Source organism: Sorex araneus, chromosome 9 (genome assembly GCF_027595985.1).
Source record: "Sorex araneus isolate mSorAra2 chromosome 9, mSorAra2.pri, whole genome shotgun sequence".
Taxonomy (NCBI): Eukaryota; Metazoa; Chordata; class Mammalia; order Eulipotyphla; family Soricidae; genus Sorex; species Sorex araneus.
In genome coordinates this window covers 17299369-17320633 of record NC_073310.1, presented here as the reverse complement: position 1 = coordinate 17320633, position 21265 = coordinate 17299369, and the positions used below count along the sequence as shown (strand labels likewise).

At 63.7% G+C, this 21265-nt stretch overlaps 2 protein-coding genes across 2 annotated transcripts in view; one reads left to right on the top strand and one right to left on the bottom strand.

Moving 5' to 3' along the window:
* The window catches only part of ZMAT5 (zinc finger matrin-type 5), a 33314-nt gene extending 26171 nt beyond the window's left edge, over positions 1 to 7143 (top strand). Inside the window, exons 4-6 of the mRNA XM_004615534.2 lie at positions 1597 to 1677; positions 3475 to 3586; positions 6446 to 7143. Coding sequence (XP_004615591.1) covers positions 1597 to 1677; positions 3475 to 3586; positions 6446 to 6575 — 323 coding nt within the window. The 3' untranslated portion in view covers positions 6576 to 7143. The remainder of the gene's footprint in view (positions 1 to 1596; positions 1678 to 3474; positions 3587 to 6445) is intronic.
* Positions 7126 to 15999, bottom strand: CABP7 (calcium binding protein 7). The gene is made up of 5 exons (XM_055147140.1): positions 15519 to 15999; positions 9219 to 9362; positions 8485 to 8597; positions 8187 to 8340; positions 7126 to 8023 (listed from the first exon to the last, which is right to left on the bottom strand). The coding sequence occupies exons 1-5, from the start codon at positions 15625 to 15627 to the stop codon at positions 7896 to 7898; spliced, it is 648 nt and encodes a 215-aa protein (XP_055003115.1). The 5' UTR covers positions 15628 to 15999; the 3' UTR covers positions 7126 to 7895.
* Positions 16000 to 21265: the final 5266 nt, after the last annotated feature.

The window sequence follows — 21265 nt, the reverse complement described above, 5'->3', positions numbered from 1 at the left end:
TCATGTGCCTGGAGGTGTCACAGTATGGAAATAGGTGGCCAGTCGGTAGGACGGGGGCCACAAGAAGAAAACAAGGTTGAGAGGCGGCACAGTTGGGAACTGGTTGAGGAGGTACAGTAGCCGGCGGCTGCTTTGCTTCAGGAGCTCTGGCTTAGGGTTCCCAGCTGGTCCTCGGCTGTTTGCACCTAGGACCTGGCAGGTTGGTTTGGTTTGGTTTTAGCTTGTTCAGGGCAAGCCCCAGGAGAGTGCAATAAGCCTGGGAGATTCTAATGGTTGAAAATAGATGGACTCAGGGGGCCGGAGCGATAACACAGTGGGAAGGGCATTTGCCTTGCACATGGCCAACTTGGGTTGGATCCCCAGCATCCCATATAATCTGCCAAAAAAAAAAAAAAAAAGACAATAGATGGACTCATTCCCTGGAGGAGCCGAAGCACCCTGCAGGGCTGGAGATGGCAACAGGTCTGGTGGTGCTGAGATGGGTCCAAATTAGGGTAACAGGCGCTGATCGGCCTGCACTGGACCCAGTGAGTAGCGTTCAAAGAGAGGAAGGCCAGGACCATTAGGGCCAGAGTCACGGCTGAGCCTGGTTCCATCTTGGGCACTGTGTATGGCTCCTGAGCACGGGCAGGAGTAACCCTTAAGCACAGACCCAGAACCAGGAGTGAGCCCTGAGCACCACCAGGAGTATCCCCATCCTCACCCCCTGGGAAAAAAAGAGGGAGAGAAGAGAGAAAAGCCTGAGTCAGTGAAGAAACCCAAGGCAGATGGAAGCAGGAAGGAGAATGAGACAAAGCCGGGAGGATGGTCTGGGCCCTCAGTGCCAACCTAGGGGGCCTGGGGACTCCCCAGGTGGCCTGAGCATCCCGGGAGTCATGGCAACGAGGAAAGCCATGATCAGTAACAGGACAGCGAGGCCACGGAGCCGTGGGAGGAGGCACTACTGACAGCCGGGGGGGCCTGGGCTCCCCTCATGGTGCCACTACTGTCCCCAGGATGGACACCCACAGAGCGCCTCGGGAGGCCTCTCTGGGCCCCGGGGATAGTACATGGAGGCAGATGCTTGCCTCGTGCCTGCTAGCCCCTGTTCCATCCTGGTGTTCGGATGGAGTGCCTGATCCCTGCGTTTCGAGGGGTGTGTGAGGCCCCGTGGCAGGTACTCAGAAGCGTCCTGCACTTCGGAACCTCCTCGCCGATTGCTCGGGGAGGAGCTGAACTGCAGGGTGGGCGCATGCGCAGTGGCCCGATTTGGCAGGGAAGCCCGGCCCCGGGGAGTGCCCACAGTCGGCGCCAGTCGGCGAGAGGTGCCTCGACCAACCCCGTCCCCAAAGACATCAGTGGGTGCTGACCACATCGGTGGGTACCGACCCCCAGAGCAGAAAGCTGGGGAGCAGCTGTGGCGAGCCCTGGCGGGCCCCTCGGGCTGCTGTAGCTGCCCAGACCCTGAAGCCAGAGCCAAGCTGGTTTCCTTCCCGGCGTGGGATTGCTACTCTTGAGGCCATGAAAGCCGTGCCCCTAAACTAGACCCCGCCTCCGTGCCCCTCAGCCCTCTGCCCCCCACCACCCAATAGCCCATACCCCTGCGTTCCCTTCCAGGCCAGTGCGACTTTGGCTCCAACTGCAGATTCTCCCACATGTCCGAGCGCGACCTGCAGCAGCTAAGCATCCAGGTGGAGGGTGAGTGAGGCGGGACCTGCGGGGCAGGTGGGGGGGCACTGGGAAGGGGGTGCTGGGCGGGGCCTGGAGAGGGTCCTGGACCCAGCTGCCCTCAGTTGGGGGGAGGGGGGAGGGGCAGAAGGAGGGAGGTGTAGGGCTGGGGCGCATGTGTCCAGAATTGTCCCCAGACTGCCCGTGGTAGCTTTGCTCACCCTGTGTCCCCTGCTGGGTGTAAAGTGACATTGGGGGCTGGGGACTGTAACCTAGCATGTGTGAGGCCCTGGGGTCCCTCCCCTACACGGTAGATAAACACAGAAGTCAGTGACACGTGGTTTCCTGCCCAGGAGCCCTGGGGCTGCACCTCAGCCCCGCTGGCCCCTGTGGCCAGCCTGGCATACCTGCTCCATCAGGGTCATGTCAAGTCCCCTCCTTGGTACCTCGACTGTTGGGTCAGTCTGGGTCAGGCGGGCCCCTTCAGTGGGATTCCAGGGAGGCACCATCTCCCCTGCCTTTGGGAGCCCCCCTCCAGTTAGAGAACAGGGGGTTTGGGGGACAGGGAGCTAGTTCAGAGGATTGAGCCCAGGCCTGAGCACAGAGCTGGGAGTAGTCCCTGAGCACCACCAGGTATGGCCCCAAAACCAAAAAGAGAGAGAAAGAAAATGAACAGGGAGACTCCCACTTAAATGGTCTCTCAGACATCTCATGCAGTGGGACAAATGGAGAAACTGAGGAAGGTCCTCACCACGTGAGCCCCGAGCCAGTTAGAAGCTGCCTCAGTCATCTGCGGGGTACAGTGCTCCCCTTCCCCCCGGGGCTCAGGCAGCCAGTGAATGTCTGGGTCACACCCACCCCCATGCTCCTCTAACCCTGTGGGCTTTGTCCTTTCTGTGGTGCCCACCTGCCACCCTGGCACATGCCCAGGTTTCTTTCTAGGAGCTCAAGGAAGTGTAGCCCCCCGGGGTCAGGCCCACAGCGAGATTGCATCGTCCTCCCCTGAGGCCCAGGGCAGGGAGGGCTCGGGCCAGGGGCCTGGAGCTGGAGGCCGTGAGACAGAAAGAGAGCAGGACACTAGGCCAGCCCGGCCCTGGCACATGGCTCAGCCATGTGGAGGCGTGCCCTGACATGTCGTCCGTGCCCACTGGGGAAGCAGCAGCGGGGGTCGCGTATGTGGCGCTCGCCCACGGGTAGGGAACGCCTCGGCCCAGCTGTCTGGCTCTCTCTAGCCTCGGCCCCCTTCTGAGACTTCTAGAAAAGGTGGCGCCCCTGTCTCTCTCCCACCAGCTGGGACTCCAGTGCTCAGATCCGGGGCCAAGATTTGCTGGGGTGGGGACGGAGCTGGCGAGCGCAGCTCCTTGCTGGTGGGGGCCAGAGACCCGGCTTGTGGCGAGGCCAGATTGAAACACGGCTCGGCCTGTTCTCTTCTGCAGCCCACACCGCCACCAAGAAACAGCCGGGGGCACCGGGAGGCCGGGAGGGGACCACCAGAGAGAGAGGATAGCGGGTAGGATGCTTGCCTTGTATGCAGCTGACCGGGGTTCAAGTCCCAGCACCCCGTATGGTCCCCCAGCCCCACTAGGAGTGACCTTAAGTGTAGGCTAGGAGTAACCCCTGGGCATCGCCAGGTGTGGCCCCTCAAACCAGACAAGTGTGGGGGGGGGGGGTCAGCCAGGGTTTTGGACCATTTCCAGGGAAAGTAGAAAGGCCGTGGATGGGGAGAGCGTAGCTTGTGGTAGGGACAGACCCGAGACTCTGCCCACCCCCCGGGTTCCTGCTGCAGGGGTGAACCTGCCCCTCACTGGCCTGTCCCTGTCTACACAGAGGAAAGGCGGGCCAGGGAGTGGCCACAGGAGGCCGCTGAGCCCCCGGAGGGCACTCTGGAGGACTGGCTGGAGAAGAGAGCCAAGCGGCTGAGCTCAGCGCCAAGCAGCAGGTACCCCCCCGCCGCCCTTTGCTCGTCCTCGGGGGCAGGGTCCCTGCCATCCTTCCCCCTTGCTCAGACGCACCCCTCAGCACTCGGGCCTCCCCCGCACCCCTGAGCACGCAGCGTTGGAAAGAGGCTGCTTATATCTGGGGGGCTCTGCTGGGAGTTCCCCGGGAGCTCGCCCCCGGCCCCTCTGGTACTTTCTGGATGCTCATTTCCTCCCCGGGGCACCTGGTGCACCGGGCTGCTGACCCCCTGGGGCCACAGACACTCAGCGGTCAGCCTGACCTACACTCGCCCCTGTAAAATGGGGGCCTGCAGGCCCCACGGACACCCCAGCCTGGTGCGCTGTGCTGTTCCCCTGAGTGACCGACCCCGAGGAGCTGGGATGGCACAGTAATCCGCTGGCGCTGACGTGGTGTCTGTCCCCGCCTGCCACTGTTGGCTCTTCAGCTTGTCACTTGATCCCCTTAATCTCCCCTCGCCCCTCTCCGCACCAGCGCTAACTACTGTTCCGCCTGGAAGCGCTTTCTTTCCAGGGCACTGGCGAAAGCGCCTCCTGCCCTTGGATCTGGAGCACACCTGCCACAGGAGAAGCCACGAACAGGGCCCACCTGTGTGCCTCAGTGTCCCCATCTGCTCTGCGCAGACCCCGGTGCCTGTGTCCCAGGAACACCTAGTATCTTAGAGCCCCCCTGCCGTGGGGCTGGGGGTGGGGGGCCCGTCCTCCAGGCGGGAGTGTTGAGCTAGCCCTGGAATCTGCCTTCCAAGGAAGGAGTGAGGCTCCCAGGAGGAGGCTGATTAGGGTCACCCCAACTCTGCAGGGAGCCCCGGCTTGGCTAGCAGCTGGGGCTCTTCTTCCAGCCCCCTGGCACTTCCACTGCCCACCCTCCCTGCAGCTGGCAGAGCTGTCGGAACTCCCAGGGTGGTGAATCGTGAATGGGGCCAGGCATCTCCCTGCACCTACAGCAGGTGGCTTCCCTGCCCCAGAGGCTGTGCCCAGGGTGGCCCCAAGGCCTCCTTGGACTCTGAGCAATGGGCTGGGCCCCCAGAGGGCTGGGGTATGTGAAGCCCACCTGGGTTTTCCCCCTGCCCCCTCCAGCCTCTGCTCAGGCCTTTCAACCTCCACTGGGGGCCCAGGCCTTGCCCTTCTGCAGAGCACGGGGCCCGGGGCCCCTGAGCCTGCCGGCAGCTGCTAGGATCTCATCTGAAAGCTGGGCCAGCGGGAGTGGGTGGCCAGTGTTTGGCTCCATGCCAGCCCCTCCGGTGCACTCACGTGGTCATGTGACAGCTCTTTGCACCTCCATCGCTCCATGAAACGGGGCTTCTCAGGACCGATCCCTGGTTTCTCCAGGCTAGAGCAGGGAGGGCCCTGTCCGTAGGAGCACGGCGTGGCTGCTTGTCATTTCAAGTGTTCACGGGGGCCGGGGGATCCCCAGTGCCAGGCACAGCTGTGAACACTGGGAGACTGTTGGCTTCACCTCCTGGTACCCACCCTCTGAGAGTTTCCATGCCAGACGGAGGATAGACGAGCACCCAGGAAGCTCAGCAGCTGGGAGCAGCAGAGTTCAGAAGGGCAGGAAGGCTGCTCAGACCCCACGGGGCCCCCCAGTGGACCCCTGAGGACAGGACAGCCCCAGTCTGGGCGCAGAACACCCAACCCAGGGCCGTGAGCCTGTCGGGAAAGGATAGCGAGGAGCATAAAAAATGAGGCCTTGGGGTCTCAAGAGTACAGAGGGTAGGGCGCTTGCCTTGTACGCAGCCAACCAGGGTTCGATTCCCGGTATCCCATATGGTCCCAGTGAGCGATCCCTGAGTGCAGAGGCAGGAGTAACCCCTGAGCATTGCCAGATGTGGCCCAAAAACAAAAATATAAGGCCGGGGGAAGGTGCTTTCCTTGAGGCCGCAGCCTTAGTACAGAGGGGAGGATGCCTGTTTTGCATGTGGCTGACCAGGAGGCTGACCAGGGTTCAATTCCCGGCATCCCAGATGGCCCCCTGAGCCTTGCGAGGAATGATCTTTGCTTGCCGAGCCTGGAGCAAGCCCTGAGCACTGCCAGAAAGCCCTGAGCAAAACCAAAGAAAAATGTGGGGTTTTTAAAAGAGATTTTCCTCTAATTTCAGAGACTTGCATGCTTACCAATTTCAGAGGCCTTTGTGCTTATAAACTTGAGAAAAAGTGAGACCAGAGAGATGATCCCCTGATCATCAAGGTGTAGCTGACCTGAGTTTGATTCCCAACACCGAGTGTTCCCCGGGGGCCCCACAGAGGGCGACCCCTGATCACGTTGTTGGGAGTAGCCCCCCCAAAGAACCCCCCAAACACTGTGTGTGGCCCAACAGAAACCGCAGGAAGTGTGGAGAAGCGCAGCTCAGACAGAAGCACCACTGACAAGGGGCTGCGCCTTTGGGTTTTGTATGCATTTATATATGTTATATATCTTTAAACAAAAATAGTATCATGCTATATACATTATTTTATAAGCTGCTTTTCCTCCCTCCGCACTCAGCGAGCAGCACGTCGCCTCCCCTCGTCAGTGTCATCCGTCAGCCGCCTCCTCATACGCTGCGAGCCTTCTCTGCCGTGGACGTGCCCAAGTCCTGAGTCGGGCCCCACGAGGGGACACCCCGCTGTATCACGGCCCGTAGCGCGTCCCCCATCCCCCACCATCCCACCATTTCCCTGGGCTCCGATCCTAGCGGTGAGGTTGCGGGCTCAGAGAGCCTGCGGGCTTTGGAGGTGCTGCCTTCCAGAGAGATCTGTCAAGGAGTAGACCCTGCCTCCAGCCAGGGTGCTGGGGAGAAGGGGCTGGGGTCTGAGTGTCGTGTGTCCCCTCCCACCCCCATCCTCTGTCCTCTTTCTCTGCAGGGCGGAGCCCATCAGAGCCACCGTCTTCCAGTACCCTGTGGGCTGGCCACCGGTCCAGGAGCTGCCACCGTCCCTGCGGGCACCCCCACCGGGGGGGTGGCCCCTGAAGCCCAGCGTCCAGTGGGGCTAAGCCCCTGGCACCCCCCTGGCTCCCATCCGTCGAGTCACTCTGAATGAAGACTCATCCTGGGGAGCCAGGCCCCCTCCTGCCAGCCCCTCTGCTCCTGGCAGCTCTGCTCTCAGGGAATAGCTCAAGAAGTGGGGAGCACTGCCTTTGGGGGAGTCCCTTGAGAAAGTCTCCAGAGTGGTCTGGCTGCTCATGGCCCAGCCCTGTGCCCTGAGGCCCGGGCTCCGCCTCTCCTCAGAGGACGTGGGGGACGGCGAGGATGAGGGCCTCAGGGGCCGGTGGAGGCCCGGCACGGCTGGGCAAGGGAGTACCCGTGTGTCCGGGGCCATCCCCTGGGTGAGAGAGGAGCCCGAGGCCTCTGCCTGCCACCCCGGTGGCCCAGCAGAGCAGGGACCCCGCTGGCATTCCAGCCTGGAGGGCAGAGAGAGGTGAGGGGCCCAGGGGATGGGTTGGAGGCTTGGGAGAGTAGCCTGGCCGAGCTTCCTGGCACAGTGCCCGAGGAGGGTGGCACGGAGGCCCCTTGCCCAGGAGGATACCTCCCCCCACCCCACCCCACCCCGGCTGGCAGCAAGATCACAGGCTGCTCAGGTGACCAAAGGAGCCTCTCAGCTGGGCTCCGCTACCCTCACCCGGCTCACCCCAGGACTGGGTCTGGGCTGCCGAGGTCAGGGAGGGGCAGGGGCCGCCAGAGTGAGGCTGGCTCAGGTACCCCCCTCACCATGAGCTTCTGCTCTTCCTGAAATGCCCACACCCCCCAGGGATGGGGGGATCTGAGGCCCAGCCTGGGCGCCCACTGAGCCTCGGACTCCTCAGTAAGCTGGGCAGCTGCTGGGCCTTGGGGGGGTGGAATCCGAGGGCTGTGCCAGGGGGCAGGGCCAGGAACCTCAGCCTCAGGCCTCCCCCAGCCCGGCAGCTTTCCGCCCCCGCCTTTACCCCAGTCATGGGCTGGGGTGGACGGCCAGGGCCAGGGTGGGGCTAGCTGCACCCCAGGGCCACCCGCACAGCGCTCCTTGCTTTCCCAGGAGCCCCCCGACTGTGGGAAGAGTTAGTGCTACATACAGGCCTCGGGGGAGAGGGGGCGGGCACAGACAGGGCGCAGGCAGGGCTGGGGCCGTCCCCTGAGCCACCACCCGGGTCCCCTGCAGGCGGCCACGGCTCCATGCAAGGCCTGAGGGGGCTGGAGTGGGGGTTGGGGTGTCCGGACCTCCAGGCCCCGAAGTACATGGGCGGGGCCCAGGAGCCGGCCAAGGAGGAGGGCGGCAGGCAGCGGTGGGCGTGGACAGGCCCCATGCACCCCTCGCCCGGCGGGCACCCGGGCGGCGCCTACTTCATGCCGCTGCGCAGCACCTGGTTGGCCGCGATGAGCATGACGCTGATGATGAAGGCGATGGCGAAGGCGCAGATCAGGCTCTTGCGCACGCACGTCTGGCGGATCTGCTGGCTGGAGCAGGCTGGGGAGCCCGCCAGGGGCGAGATGAGCCACCTGCCCCTCCGCACCCGAACCCCACCCGGCACCCCCCTGTGGGGAGCTCAGCGACGCAAGCCGGTGGGGGGGGCAGGCCAGAGGACCCCGGTGCCTCCTCCCACCCACGGGGCAGCCCGTCAAGCACTCACTCTCCACATCCACGGGGCACTCCTCGGCCGTGCCCAGGTGGCTCTCCTCCTCCGTCATGATGATGTTCTCAATGTCCTTCATGGACAGGTGCTCGCAGAAGGTGTCATAGAGCAAGCGCTTCAGCTCGTCCACGGTCAGCTTCTGCATGTCGCACTTGGGGGGCAGGGGGCACAGTCGCCGTGTGAGCCTAGCAAGGCCCCACATTGCCCCGGGCTGGGAACCCTTCCCCCATCCTGACTCCCGGAACCCCAGCCGGCCGCCCCCAGGGAGTCCGGGTGCCAGCCAGCCCGGGCATACCTTCCAGAAGACGGTGTCAAAGTCTGTGCCGTGGAACTTCTCTGGGATCCCCGACGTAGACAGCTTGGGTCCCAGCAGGGTCACAAACTCCTCAAAGTCCACTTGGCCATCACCTAGGGCAAAAACAGGCTGGGTCAGCAGGGGGACTCTGTCCAGAACCTTCCATGGCTTCCCAGCACCCCGCAACTGCCCTGGGGGAGGGGTGTGGACCAACCCCAAAGATTTCCCATCATCTGGACAGAAAAAAAAGCTGGGGAGGGCGTTTGCCTTGCATGCAGCTGACCAGGGTTCACTCTCCAGCATCCTGTATGGTCCCCTGAGCACAGAGCCAGGAATAATCCATGAGCACTGCTGGGTATGGGTATCCCCTCCCTCCCTCAAAAAAAAAAAATACCCACCTGGCTCTAAGTGGAGGGGAGGGGCATGGAGAGGGCTCGTTACACTGGGCATCACGGTCCTGCCCAGGAGTTTTACATCAATAAAATGCTAGCTGGCAAATCAACTACACTGGTGAGTTTTATTGAGTGATGAGAGTTGGGGTGTCCGGTCTAGCCGTGTTAATTTTCCATACTCAAAAATGAAAAATCTCAGAATCTGAAGTGGAGACAGTGTCCCAGCTCTGGTGTGACCAGGCTGTTGCTCTCTGACCTTGATTCAGCAGGTGGAGGGAGCAACGGGCCCAGACCCGGGGTCCAAGCAGCCCTGGGGTGAGGGAGTGGAGGGGCGCCCCTCACCGTCCATGTCCAGCCGCTGGATGATCACCTCGAGCTCCACTTCGTTGGGCATGTAGCCGAGGGAGCGCATGGCCGTGCCCAGCTCCTGCTTGGAGATGAAGCCATTGCCGTCACGGTCAAAGACTTTGAAAGCCTCTCGGATCTCTGTGGGCAGAGCAGAGCCAATGGGACCCCAGCCCAGCCCAGCATCTCCCTCCCAGACTCCCGGCCTGAGTCCCTGCAAAGCCTGCCAGAGGCGTGGGTGGACCTGTCAGGGTCACCTTCTAGAGCCTGGGCAGGCGATGTGCCCGCTCTCAGGGCGGGGGCCAGGCGAGACCGCTGGCTCCGACTCCTGGCGTGCTCACTGTGGCCCACGTGGCTGCACCAGTGCGGGAGCTGCAGTCCCCCCTGTCCCCCCCTGCTTCCTCCCCAGCCCAGAGTCCTCCCGCCGTGGGGCCACCGTGCCCGTTACTGTAAACAGGACACTGAGGACCTCGGTAACTCTGGGGCAGGGAGCACCGTGCTGGGAGCTTGGGAACAAGCAACTCAGTGAATGGCCTCAGACTTACCCACGATGGTAAGGGTAAGACTGCACATGGCAGGGTTCTACCCAGGCGGCCAGGAAGGGTGAGCAAGCACCCCTGCCTCCCTCTCACCTCCACTCCTCCCCCTACTGCCGGCCCTTCATCCTTAGTTCCAGCCGGACCCTGGGGAGTATGCTCCTTTTGGTGGGAGGCCTCAATCCATACCCACCCTCAGTGCTCCAGCAATCTGGGGTCTCCTTGATCAGCTCAGGTGCTGGCTCGTGGCCTCCAAGGAAGCCCCCTGCCCTGGACGGGGCTCCGCAGGCAGATGCAAGCGTGTGTGCTGGCGTATTTGGAAGGACCGGAGAAAGTGCAACGGGGAAGGTGCCTGCTTCGCATGTGGCTGATCCCAGTTTGATTCTGAGCACCGCAAGATTCCCCAAATACCACTGAGTATGTCCTGCTCCCACCCCCACCATAAAAACAGAAGTGGCCCAGACTGCAGGTCACAGGCCCAAACAGACAGCAGGCCATACCTGAGTGGTCTGGGCCCCCAGACTGTCTGACTCTGGCACCCCTTGTCTGTCCCTATGCGGGGGCTCCCGGAGGAGCTCAGATGGGACCCCCAGGCCAGGCCCAGGACTTCCGGTGAAGCTGGACTCGGGACGCCAGGGCTACCCCCACCTAGAGCTTCCCTGGGAAGGGATGAGCCCCATCTCCAGATACGTGTGGGCCGTCTGCCGCCACGGAGACTATTGAGGGGTGACCTGACCCCGGGAGGCTGCGGGCAGACAGGAGGGTGACCCTGGGCCACCTGGCATGGCCTCTGCTACTCTGACCCCACACTCAAGAGTCGGACCAGCCCCTAGGACCAAGAGACATTCAGTCCTAGTGGACACCAGGGCCGTCCACCTCCGGCCGTGGAACACACAGTCTGGCATGCTCTCGCCCTTGCCACGGGGCTTCAGAGGGCATCACCCCAAACTCTTTGCCCACTCGTTGACTAGCCTGCCCAGGCGCCCATGGACCTACTTCTTCCCTCTTTCCTGCACTGACCACGGTGGCCCATGAGTCACGTGCACCAAAAGGACAGGGACCAGCCTGTCTTGCGCACACTGTGTCCCCGTTCCCTGGCACGGCAGCTGTCACTCACGAGGAAGCGGTGGCTGGATACATGATGTAATGAATGAATGACTCAGGTGAGCAGCCCTTCCCCCGCCGGGAGCCCCCTAGAAAAGAGGAGCCGAGCGGCAGTTTCTGCACAGCTGGGTTTAAGCCGGCCCTCAGCGCACTCGTGTCTGAGTTTCCCAGCCGTTCTAGAAAGGAAGGTTAAGCCTTTGCTGCCCACACAGGCTAGAGGCACTTGGGTGGGGAGGGGGACTGAAGACAGTCCCCAAGATCCCCACTTCCATCCAGGGGGGACCCGTCTCTCTGGGTCCTCCTCTGAAGAGGCCCCCTAGGAGATTAATGTGGGGTGACCCCCAACCTGGACACACACAGTGAAGCTACAATAGATGCTGCCCCGACCCCAACAACCTGCCACAGTTCCATCTGTCCCCCACATCCTGGTGCCCAGAGCCAGGACCGCTGCCGCCAGAGCCCCTCGCCTTCGGGAAGCTCAGAAGAAACCCTGGGCTGGACGGAAGATCATGAACACATGTGAATCTTGGGGCTTGTGGGCAGCTCAGGGGCCCCACGGCCCTTTCTCAGGCAGAAGGAATCTTTCCAAGACGCCTAGAAAACCCAAAGACGGCCACCTCTGTATCCATGGTCCCCGGGACTGCTCCTCACCCACACGCCTGCCTGGGGTGCCTCTCAGCCACACTGTGAGTTCTGCCCAGTCCCTCAGGAGGGCCAAGTTTAGGGGCCAGAGAGTCAGTGCTCAGCCCCCCCAAAACACACACCCCAGTGCCATTTACATCTCTCCCCGCTGTTGGCCGGTGACAGGGCTGCGGGGTGACAGAACAGCCATGCAGGCCGGGCTGAACCCGGCAGGACAAGACATCAGACCATTCCAGAAGGCAGAGCCCGGAGGGAGGGAGGCGAGTGTGGGCTGACTTCCTGGCCTGGGACGGGGCTTGGATTCCAGCTCTGCTGCCCGCAGTGGCCACTCCTGGGCAAGGCTCTTCTCTCCCCCTCTGAGCCTCAAATGCCTCATGTGTGAAGTGGGGCTGGGCCTCCCATAGTGTGGCCGAGGCCTTCTGCGGGGCTGGGGGCGGCCCCCACTTGGGTGGGCGTCTCACTCCCCCACTGGTCTGCAGTCACCAGCACCTCCCCGCAGGGCACGTTTCCCCGAAAGCCGCCGCATTCCCGCCTGGGAAGCAGGGAAACTCGCTGAGCTCCGGCTTGGCAAGGGGACTCCTGGCTTGGGAAAGGGCTGGCAGGGCCTCTGGGTTCCGGTGGACACTGTCCCCCACTTGCCACCTCGGGTCACACCCCCACTTCCCATCCTCACCCGTGGCTCTGCATCAGGGCCTAAGTTCTCAGCAGACATCCAGGGCCCCCTGGCACTGTATCGGGCAGACAGAGGCCAAAGATGGGGTGCAGAGGCTGGAGGGCACTGGGGGGCTGCTCCTGTCCTCAGCTGCAGTGGTCGCATTGGCCCCACACCCTGACACTTGGGCCGCCCTAAGTTTGTGGCCAGTGCAGCAGCGGCTGTGTGGAGGCGGGGGGCAGGAAAAGGGGGATCCTCCCTGCACCAGGTCCGCAACACTCCCAACACAGGCTCCACTCTGCCTGGCAGGCCAAGTGCCCCCCCGGGAGGCCTGCCCGGAGGTGCCCGGCTCCTCCCTTCTCTCTCCGGGTGAGGGTTGCCCATTCTCGGGGGCTCAAGTTCACTGTGGTCTCTCTCTGAGGCTAGACCGAAAGCCTCTGTGGGTTCTGGGGGTCTCTGCAGATAACAGACAGGGACGAAGATATTCTGGGTGCACCGCCTGCTCCCGTGGGGGCTAGCTACAGCTGCCAGCCCCCAGGCCCTGCTATTCAGGACCCCAAGCCCCCTTGCCCAGGCCTTTCAGACCCTTCCCACCCAGCCCACCCCCCAACCCCCATAGCCTGTTTCGGGGGCATTTGTCCTTCCAATCCCCAGAGGTTCCTAAATTTCTTTGACCCCCTCCTTTCCAGAAAAAAAAAATCCCCTTGGAGATCAACCTCATTAGACGAACAAACAGCACTCCCCCCAACTGCCCCCGAGGCAACTACCGATCCCCTGTATCCTGGATCACCCACTTGGGGGGAACTGTGCTCAACCCCTCTGCCTGAAGGTCCCCTGCCCAGACACCACTGCCATCTCCTGCACCCCGACTGCGGGCCAGACCCCGGGCTGAGTTTTCCCAGCAGCCCCGGAGGGTACATGTCCAACGCCTGCCACAGATGGGGAAACCGAGGCCAGAGGTTAAGGGATGACCCAAGGTCACGCGCCGGTGAAGGGTACAGACTCGAACCCAGCGCTGCCTGGCAGGGGGCCCTGCACCTGAACCCCAGCATTCCACCCCCGTCCCCCGTGAGCACCCCCCCTCCCGGCTTTCTGCGGCAGACACGCACATACGGTCTGCAGCACGCCAGCCCCGGGGCCCAGTGTTTCTTCCTGGCCCCCTCCCAGCAGCTGGACGGGTCCTCCCACGATGGCCCAGCACCCAGAGCACGAAGGGGCACTGTGGAGGCAGAGGGGCGGAGGGGACTCTGTGCTCAGGATGGTCACCCTGTCCTCCTAGCTATGGCTCCGGGGACGGCCTCCAGGCTGCCTGCGGGCAGGGGCCACCACTAAAGGGTTGGTCACAGCATCTTCAGGGCCTGCTCTGTAGCTGCCCAAGAGCCGGTGGGTGATCTGGGGCCTCGCCAGTGTCTGCTGGCCCCACAGTCCGTCTGCCCTGCCCGGCCCCCCGAGGGCCCTGCCCTTCATATGCCCCCTGTGCCCCAGGCTACTCTGCTCCTCAGGGCCCCGGGGGAGGGTCCCCGAGGGGAGCATGCAGGGTGAGTGCTTCAGGGTGGCTGGTGACAAACACTGCTGGGCTCTTGCCAGCAAGTCTGCTGGGCAGTCTGAGGAGAGCTGGACGCCTCCTCACCCCTGCCCAGTGGCCACTCGCCCCTGCGTCCTGGCCTCGTCTTGGCCGCTCCCCTTCCTGGGGAGCTGCATCTGGGAAGGAGGGAGCCGAGGGAGCTGGCCAGGCATGGCTGCAAGGCGGGGGGTGCTGGGAGCATGAGGAGGGGATGAGGTGGAACATGGGGGGCCGGGGGTGGGGGCTCATGGATGTCCCGGAAGAAGGGAGGGATGGGGGCCTAGGTGGGGGGACGGTTAGGGGTGCACTGGACAGAGGAGACCAGGGGGAGGGAGTGAATCTCTGCCCCACCCTACCCTCTTGCCCTCCTTTCCACTCCCTGCTTTTCTGGCCCTAAATAAGGCTCTGATTTCCAGGTAGGGCCCTGAAATACGGGGCTCAAGGCCAGAGCCCCAAGAGAGGCAGCAGCCGGTACCAAGCACACCCCACGCACAGACCCGGTCTCGACTCTCCCAGCTTGCAGGGGCCTGGGGGTTGGGGACCTGGTGCCAAGCAAGGGGCTCAGAGCTGGTGGCGCAGTGGGATGGGGGCGGGGGGCAGTTGCTTTCTCCCTCCTGATCTTCCCTGGGCCCCTGAGAATTCCCCAAGCTGGGCTGCCTCCCTTCCCCCAACGGCTCGCAACATCAGTGCCCACGCCACAACCTCACTGAGCTGGTGTGTCAGCGGCACCCCCAGAGCGCACTACCTGCCAGAGACCCCGAGACCCAAGACACCCCAAGAGAGGCCCAGCCCCTGGGTGAGCTCAGCTCCTCCTCACCAACCACCCCCCCCAACAGATCCTGAAGGACCAAGACTTCCGTCAGCCCAGAAACGTCCCCCCCTCAACACTGCACTCCATATGGGGCCCCAAGACGTCTGCGGGGGGTAGTGAAAGCCTGAGCACCTGCCCCCACGTAGGCGGGAAAGCGCACCCAGGCCCCCGGGATCTCGCTGCTCCCCAGAATCCACCCAGGGACCCCCAGCCCCTGCCCCCTGCTCGGATCCCCGCCAAGCCGGCCGCCTTGCGGTCCCCGTGCACCCCGAGAGGTGGAGGCGCCGGGGGAGGGGGTCATCGACCTGGTCGCTCTGCCTTTCCCTTCCAGGCTGGGTTATCGCGACCAAGCCACCCAATCCGGCCACTTGTTGTCGCCACCACCGCCCGGGCCGCCTTCCCGGCACTCCGGGCTGGGGGTCCCCGCAGGACTGAGGGGAAGGAACTGGGGGTTGGGGGTGGGGTGGCCAGAAGAGGTCGGGGGCGCCCATCCGCCCCGCAGGAGCCGGCCAGTCGCCCTCTCCCCTTCGCCGGCTGCCCGAGCAGATTGGATTTTCCAAGCCACACGAGCGGAATGTCAATGCGAGCGCAGAGCCGCGGGCGGCCACCGCGGAGGGGATCCGGCTGCGGGTGCTCCGGCCGGGGCGGGCGCGCGGGGCGGCCGCTCGGACCCCCGGCCCCGGCCCGCCGCCTTGCCGCACCGTCACCGCGGACTGCGCGGCCCCGTGACCCCGCTGCGGGGCCCGGCAAGTTTCCGCAGCGCAGGGGACCGCGCGGGCCGGGCCCCCCCTCCCCTCGGCCGGCGCGACCCCCCTCCGCGGCGCCCAGCGCGGGGAGCGCCTCCTGCCTCCCCGCGCCGCGGCTGGCCCGAGCGCCCCCGAGCGCCCGCACCTGCGGCCGCCCCCCAGCCCTCTGCGCCCCTGGCCCGCGCTTCACCTGGGCGCGCAGGTAGGAGGGTCGGGCGCGGGGGGCCCGGCCGGGCACTCACCCTCCAGCTCGTCCTCGGGGATGTCCACCGGGCGCTGCTCCGACAGCAGGTTGGGCACGGTGTAGATGCCCCGGTACATCAACGCCGCCGTCACCGGGTGGAACGGCATCTTGGAGGCTCCGCGCCCGCCCGCCCGCCGCAAACTTTGAGGTCGGGGCTCATGGGCCGCCGGCGGCCCCGGGGGCGGCGGGAGCGGGCGGGGCGCGCGGCGGCGGAGGGCGGCGAGGCGGGGGGCGCCCCTCCGGGGGCCTAGCGCCCCGGGGCCCGGGGCCGCGGGTCCATGCCGCCCCCTCCCCGCTCGGGCTCCGCTCGGGGGCGGCGCCGCGCGGGCCTCTCCGCTCGGGCCGCCTCGCGCTGCGCCCGCCGCGCCCGCTCCTCGGTGCCCCTCGCGCTGCGCGCAGCTCGCCGCCCGCCTTGCCCGCTCGCCGGCGCGGCCGCCCGGCCCGCCGCTCCGGCTCTCGCCGCCTCCCCGGCTCGCTCGCTCGCTTCTGTGCCGCGCTGGCTGCGCTCCCCGCCTCCCCCGTCCGCCCGCCCCCTCTGCGCTCCCTCCCCCCCGCGCGCCCCTGCCCGCCGCTGGCCCCTGCGTGGCCACCCCGCGCCGGCCAGGGGCTCCTTCTCCCCTTCGTCCCCCCGCCCGGCCCCGCGGGATCCCCTTGCCCCAGGCAGCCGATCGCTCGCCTCCCCTCCTCCCAATCACCAAGTCCGCAGCAGCCACCAGGACCAACGTGGGGGTTGGGTGGGGGCCCTTCCTTCCTGTCCCCTTGGCCTGCACCTACCCCACCCCCGCCAGAAGGAGCCCCGAGGCCGGGAACTGACAACCTGAGACCTGACAGCGAGAAGCGAGGACGATTCCCAGGGTTTGGGTCCTCACGGAGAATCATAGTCTCTCCACTGGAAAAAGCTCCCAGGTGGGGAAACTGAGGCTGAGAGAGAAGGGCATTGAGCAAGGTCATGGGGCACCAATGCGGGCAGACACAGATCTGGATGGCTCCCTTTTTCTTTGACTGGCTTTGCTCCCCCGACTTTAGACAACAGCTACATGCACACAGGCAGCTCCCCCAAATCCTGGCCTCCGCCACAGAGCATGCAGCAGAGGGGACAGCACCCCCACCCCAGGTTCATCTCCCGGCTCCCAGAGACTGTGAGGGGCAGAGGTGCTGCGGCGGGGGTTCCAGAAGCCGATGATTTACCCACTGCAGATCGTGGCCCCGAAGTACATGTGTGTGGTAGTTGGGGAGCAGGTGTTTGGGGGAGCTGCCTGTGTGCATGTAGCTGTTGTCGCCAGGCTGTGTGTGTGCGCGCAGATGGACAAGCACCCGCAGGCGCAGGGACCTGTGTGCAACGTGGTCAGGAACAGGCAGGGTGGGGAGGTCAGACCCATGTGCGCAGGCTGGAAAATAGTACGGCAGGAAGGGCATCTGCCATGCACACACCGCGGGCCCAGGTTCAATCCCCGGCATCCTACTAGGAGTAATTCTTGAGCACAGAGCCAGAAGTAACTCCTGAGCATCACTAGGTGTATCCCCCCCTCAAAAAAAAAAAAATACACGTGTAGGCAAAGGCCTCGAACAGGTGTGTGTGTCCAGACGTGCATGCTTATTTCCGGGGAGAGTGTCCCTCTGACCTCACTGTGGCCGCAGCCCCAGCTCTGCCTCCCGGGCCCTGCTGGAACCACTTGCCTGCACCCTTTGGGCCAATCAGCCCAGAGCCCCAGCAGCACGGCTCATGGCCCTGCCCAGCCCTGCCCTTCTCAAGCTGATTACAGTTTTTGCCTTGTGGCTGCATTTGTTGCTGATTAATCCCAGCCCTATCTTGGGCCCGGGGAGAGAGACCTGGGGAGAGAGGCTAACCCTGACCCCGCCGGGCCAGGCCCCGGGCACCACGGGAGGCACACAGGGCTCAGGAGACAGCTCCCAGGAGCACCCCCAACTAGCAGCAGAGGAGCTAAGAAATCCCCCAGTTTGGGGCCTGTCTCTTCCGTGGGCTAGGGCATGCCTGCTGGGCTGGGAGTGTGAGAGGCTCAGAAAAGCCTCCTCCAGGGAGCCCTCCTCCTCGCCTGTCCCCTCTCATGTTCCACATAGGGCAGCGGCGCTGAGCTCCTGGTGTACCCCAAGAAGGGGGAAGGAAGAAGCCCAGAGCCAAGGGCCAAGGCACACTCCTCAACCTCCTGAGCGCCCCGACTTCCCCCTGGGCAGAGGGCGCCCGTGCTGAGGCAGGGCTGCAGCTCTGAGAGGCGCCTGCCAGTGCGGCCCACCCCCTCTTGGGAGCCTCCTATTAGCATCAAAATCCCCCTGGAGAAATATGAATTAATAATAATTATAGCTGCTACGTATTGATTGCAAGGGAGCCGCAGCAGCTCAGTGCTCACGGGGGTGGGGGGAGCGCGGGGGTGGGGGCGGCTGCTGCGCTGTCCTAAGGCCCCTGGTGCTAACTCAGGAGCTGCGGAGGGGGGGAGGTACAGGGGGAGCAGGAGCCTTCGAGGTGCTGGAGGGAGACCTCACTCTTGGCCCCTCCCTGGTGTGCTGGCACCTGCCCGTTACCCAGCTGGGCAGTGCACAAAGGGAGGGACAGAAGCCCCTCCTGAGGCTGCACAGGCAAGCACCGAGAACGTCCAGGCCCCCAGGGTCTGTGAGGAGTGACAGCCCAGGGGTCCCTGGGGACCGGGACCTTCCATCGCACCTCGGTTTGGGTCTGTGACCAAGGGATTGGGGTTGCACCCCATGATCAGGCAGCCCCCCCGGGGGCCATTGCAATTGGACCCCCAAGGGCTGCTGGCCTAAGAGGCTGATGACCCCTGCTTGGTGGCCCTAGACACCCCGGGTTTCTCATATTCTCATTCTCTTGCGCCAGGCCATGGCCCCTGAGCTAGCTCTGAGTCCAGAGGTTTCCCTGCGCCCTGGCTGCACACACCTCCTCTTCCCTACAGGCCAGGTGCCTGGGCCACAGGTCACCTCAGAATCCCCAAACTCCTAAGGCTGAGTGGCCTTGCCTGCTCCTCTTGGACGGGGACCCCCTGCCCAGGGAACTAACGAAGCGGGGCTGTGTCTGGAGGCTTGGATTCAAACCCAAGACAGGAGCTGCTGGAAGGGGTTTCCCAGTGCCAGGCTAGGCTGCAGCGACCCTTCCTGCTCCCCCCTGAGTTGCAGGAATCTGCCGCCTTGGGGAGCAGCTGTCTGTCTGCCTCCATGATCCTCTGCCGCTGTGTCCTGGGGCAGGAGGGGGTCACAGGGCAGGGGGGGGTGTTCCGGGGACAGGCCAGGGGTCCCAGTCTGTGAGCAAGTCAAGTGGGAGTTAGAGGCCGGAGCGGCACTGCCCGGACCCCAGAGCAAGGGCCAGGGGGCTGAAGATGGACAAGGCTGCAGCTGACTGCGCCGGCTGAAGGGCAGTCACAGGGGACAGGGACCGTTATTACAGAGGAAGGACATGACAGCAGCACTTGACAAGCTTCTGGCCCTTGCACGGGGGAGGCAGTGCTGGGAGCCCGCAGCGCTCTGCACGGAGAACCTGGCGCTGGCCAGGTGATGCCTGTTGGTCACCTCTTCCGGGCTCTGCTCGCTCCCAGGGGACCCGGACACGGCCACAAGCCCGCAGCAACAGTACCGAGAATGCTCAGTGCCTGGAACTCGGTGTCTCTCCCTGTGAGTCCGGAGAGCTCCAGGAGGAGGAGGCAGGGTGGACAAGAGCTCTCCGGCGTGAGGACCATCCTCCGCTCAGGAGGGCAGGGTCTGGAACTGTCTGCACCCGCCCCCCTTGGCTCCCCCTGCCTGGTGCAGGGCTGGGCTGGGCTGGGGGAGGGGCAGATGATTATCCGCCAAATGAATGAATGACAGGATGGACGGATGAATGAAGGAGAAGCCCCCGCCGCCTCACCCGATGCACTGCAGCCCTCTCCTCCCCTCTGCATGCCACGGGGGAGCAGATGGCATGATTGCAGGGTGTGAATTATGTCTGTCACTCCCCCAGCTGGAGAAGGTGCTGCCGCCATCACACTTCTCTCCCCTGGGTGCCGCCAGGAGACTCATGGGACCCTCCCAAGAGAGATCACCACACACCTTGCACGCTAATCCTCGGCTCAGGGTGCTGGAGACACAGAGAAGCAACACTCTTGGGACTGAGTCTCCACCAAATGTCAGGGAAAGATGCCGGGACCCCCCCTGAGCAGCGGCCGGGGCCTCCCTCTCCAAAGCAGCATGCTGGGGCCACAGACACAGCACAGGGGAAGGCTCCAGCCCTGATTCCATCCCAGGCACCGCATCTGCTCCTCTGAGCACCTCCAGGAGTGACCCCTGAACACAGTGTCAGGAGTGATCCCTGAGCACTGTCGGATGTGGCCTCAAAACTGAAACTTAAGTAAAACCAAAGGAAACTCCAACAAGACCAGCAGGCTCCCCACCCTCAGCCCACATGCTCTCCCTCCTCTCTTCCCCGAGCCCAGCCACCACGGTCAGGACCAAGGATAGTTCCCGGAGGATTTCTCAGCGTTGGAACACTTCAGAGAAAGCGGTGGAGTAATTTTAAAGAGCCCCACAAGAAAATGAATGAACCCCCTGAACAGTGGAGGGGATTCAAACTGAAGGAGGTCAAGGACCTTGACCTTTTGAAGTTCAAGGTCATTCCAGGATCACTGACCACCGACCTGTCTGAGCTTTCTGAGGGAGGAAGGAGGGCCTGGGGCAGGGGTGGGAGACAAGGGGGCACTTGCCTTGCTTCCTTAGTAGGGACAATATTGCTCTAAGAGTTCACTAAGGGCAGTGTCTGGAGGTGAATAAAATATTCATTGTCTGGGAAAATTTTCACAGTCACTTGATGAATCATAGAATTTATAGAATAGCAGGACAGCCCCGGCCAGGAAGCGGGGTGGGCCAGAACCCAGAGGTCCTAAGTACCCTGTCCTCTGAGGCACCCCCTAGGCCCTCGGGTGCCCAGTACGCAGGTGTCAGGAAGACAGAACAGGAGAGGGAAACGGTGAAAGGATCGGAGTCTTGACCGTGTTTTGCTTATTGTGATGAAGTGACTTGGTGATGAAGACAGGGCTGCACAGGGGTCCGGAGGGCTGGGAGGGAGCCTGCCTGCTGTGCCGGCCTCTATCCTGCCTCAGTTTCCCTCTAAGAAATGGGGTCCAGCTGCTGCCCTCCAGCTGGGCTTGATGCCAGAATGTGCTGGAATGATGGAGGCGAGGTAGCGGGTGAAACTCTTGCTGGCACACACAGGGCCAAAAGCTGGGCCCTTCTGGCTTCCCTCCCCGCACCCCAGTCTCCACTGTGCCCAGGAATGATCTGGAAGAAAGGGAATAGAGGGCCCGAGGGAGAGAAGCTTTTATTTTTATTTTTATTATTATTATTATTGCTTTTTGTGTCACACACAGCAGTGCACAGGGGTTACTCCTGGCTCTGCACTCAGGAATCACTCCTGGCAGTGCTGGGGGACCATATGGGATGCTGGGAATCGAACCTGGGTTGGCCGCGTGCAAGGCAAACGCCCTACCCACTGTGCTATTGCTCAAGCCCCCAAGAGAAGCTTTTAGAATTCGGCAGGGTTAGGTGGCAGTCACTGTGGGCGGCAGGCCGGGCAGCGCCCCTGGGCAGCACCCCGGGGGGAGCACCCAGACCTTCTGTGTACCACCCCCTCCAGTGCAGTGTCTGCTCCCAGCAGGTTGGGCTGGGCCTGGATGAAAAGTTATTGACGGGGGGTGCAGGGCATATCAGAGGGTAATCAAGACTCCTGGCTCATGCTCAGGGGTCACTCAT

What these genes read in the sequence shown, in the direction of transcription:
- CABP7 (XM_055147140.1), bottom strand. Translation starts at nt 15,627, where the DNA reads ATGCCGTTCCACCCGGTGACGGCGGCGTTGATGTACCGGGGCATCTAC. An exon ending in CCAGCGGCTGGACATGGACG is followed by an intron (nt 8,598 to 9,218) that starts GTGAGGGGCGCC and finishes TTTTTGCCCTAG; the next exon opens with GTGATGGCCAAGTGGACTTT. An exon ending in GTGCCCCGTGGATGTGGAGA is followed by an intron (nt 8,024 to 8,186) that starts GTGAGTGCTTGA and finishes CGGGCTCCCCAG; the next exon opens with CCTGCTCCAGCCAGCAGATC.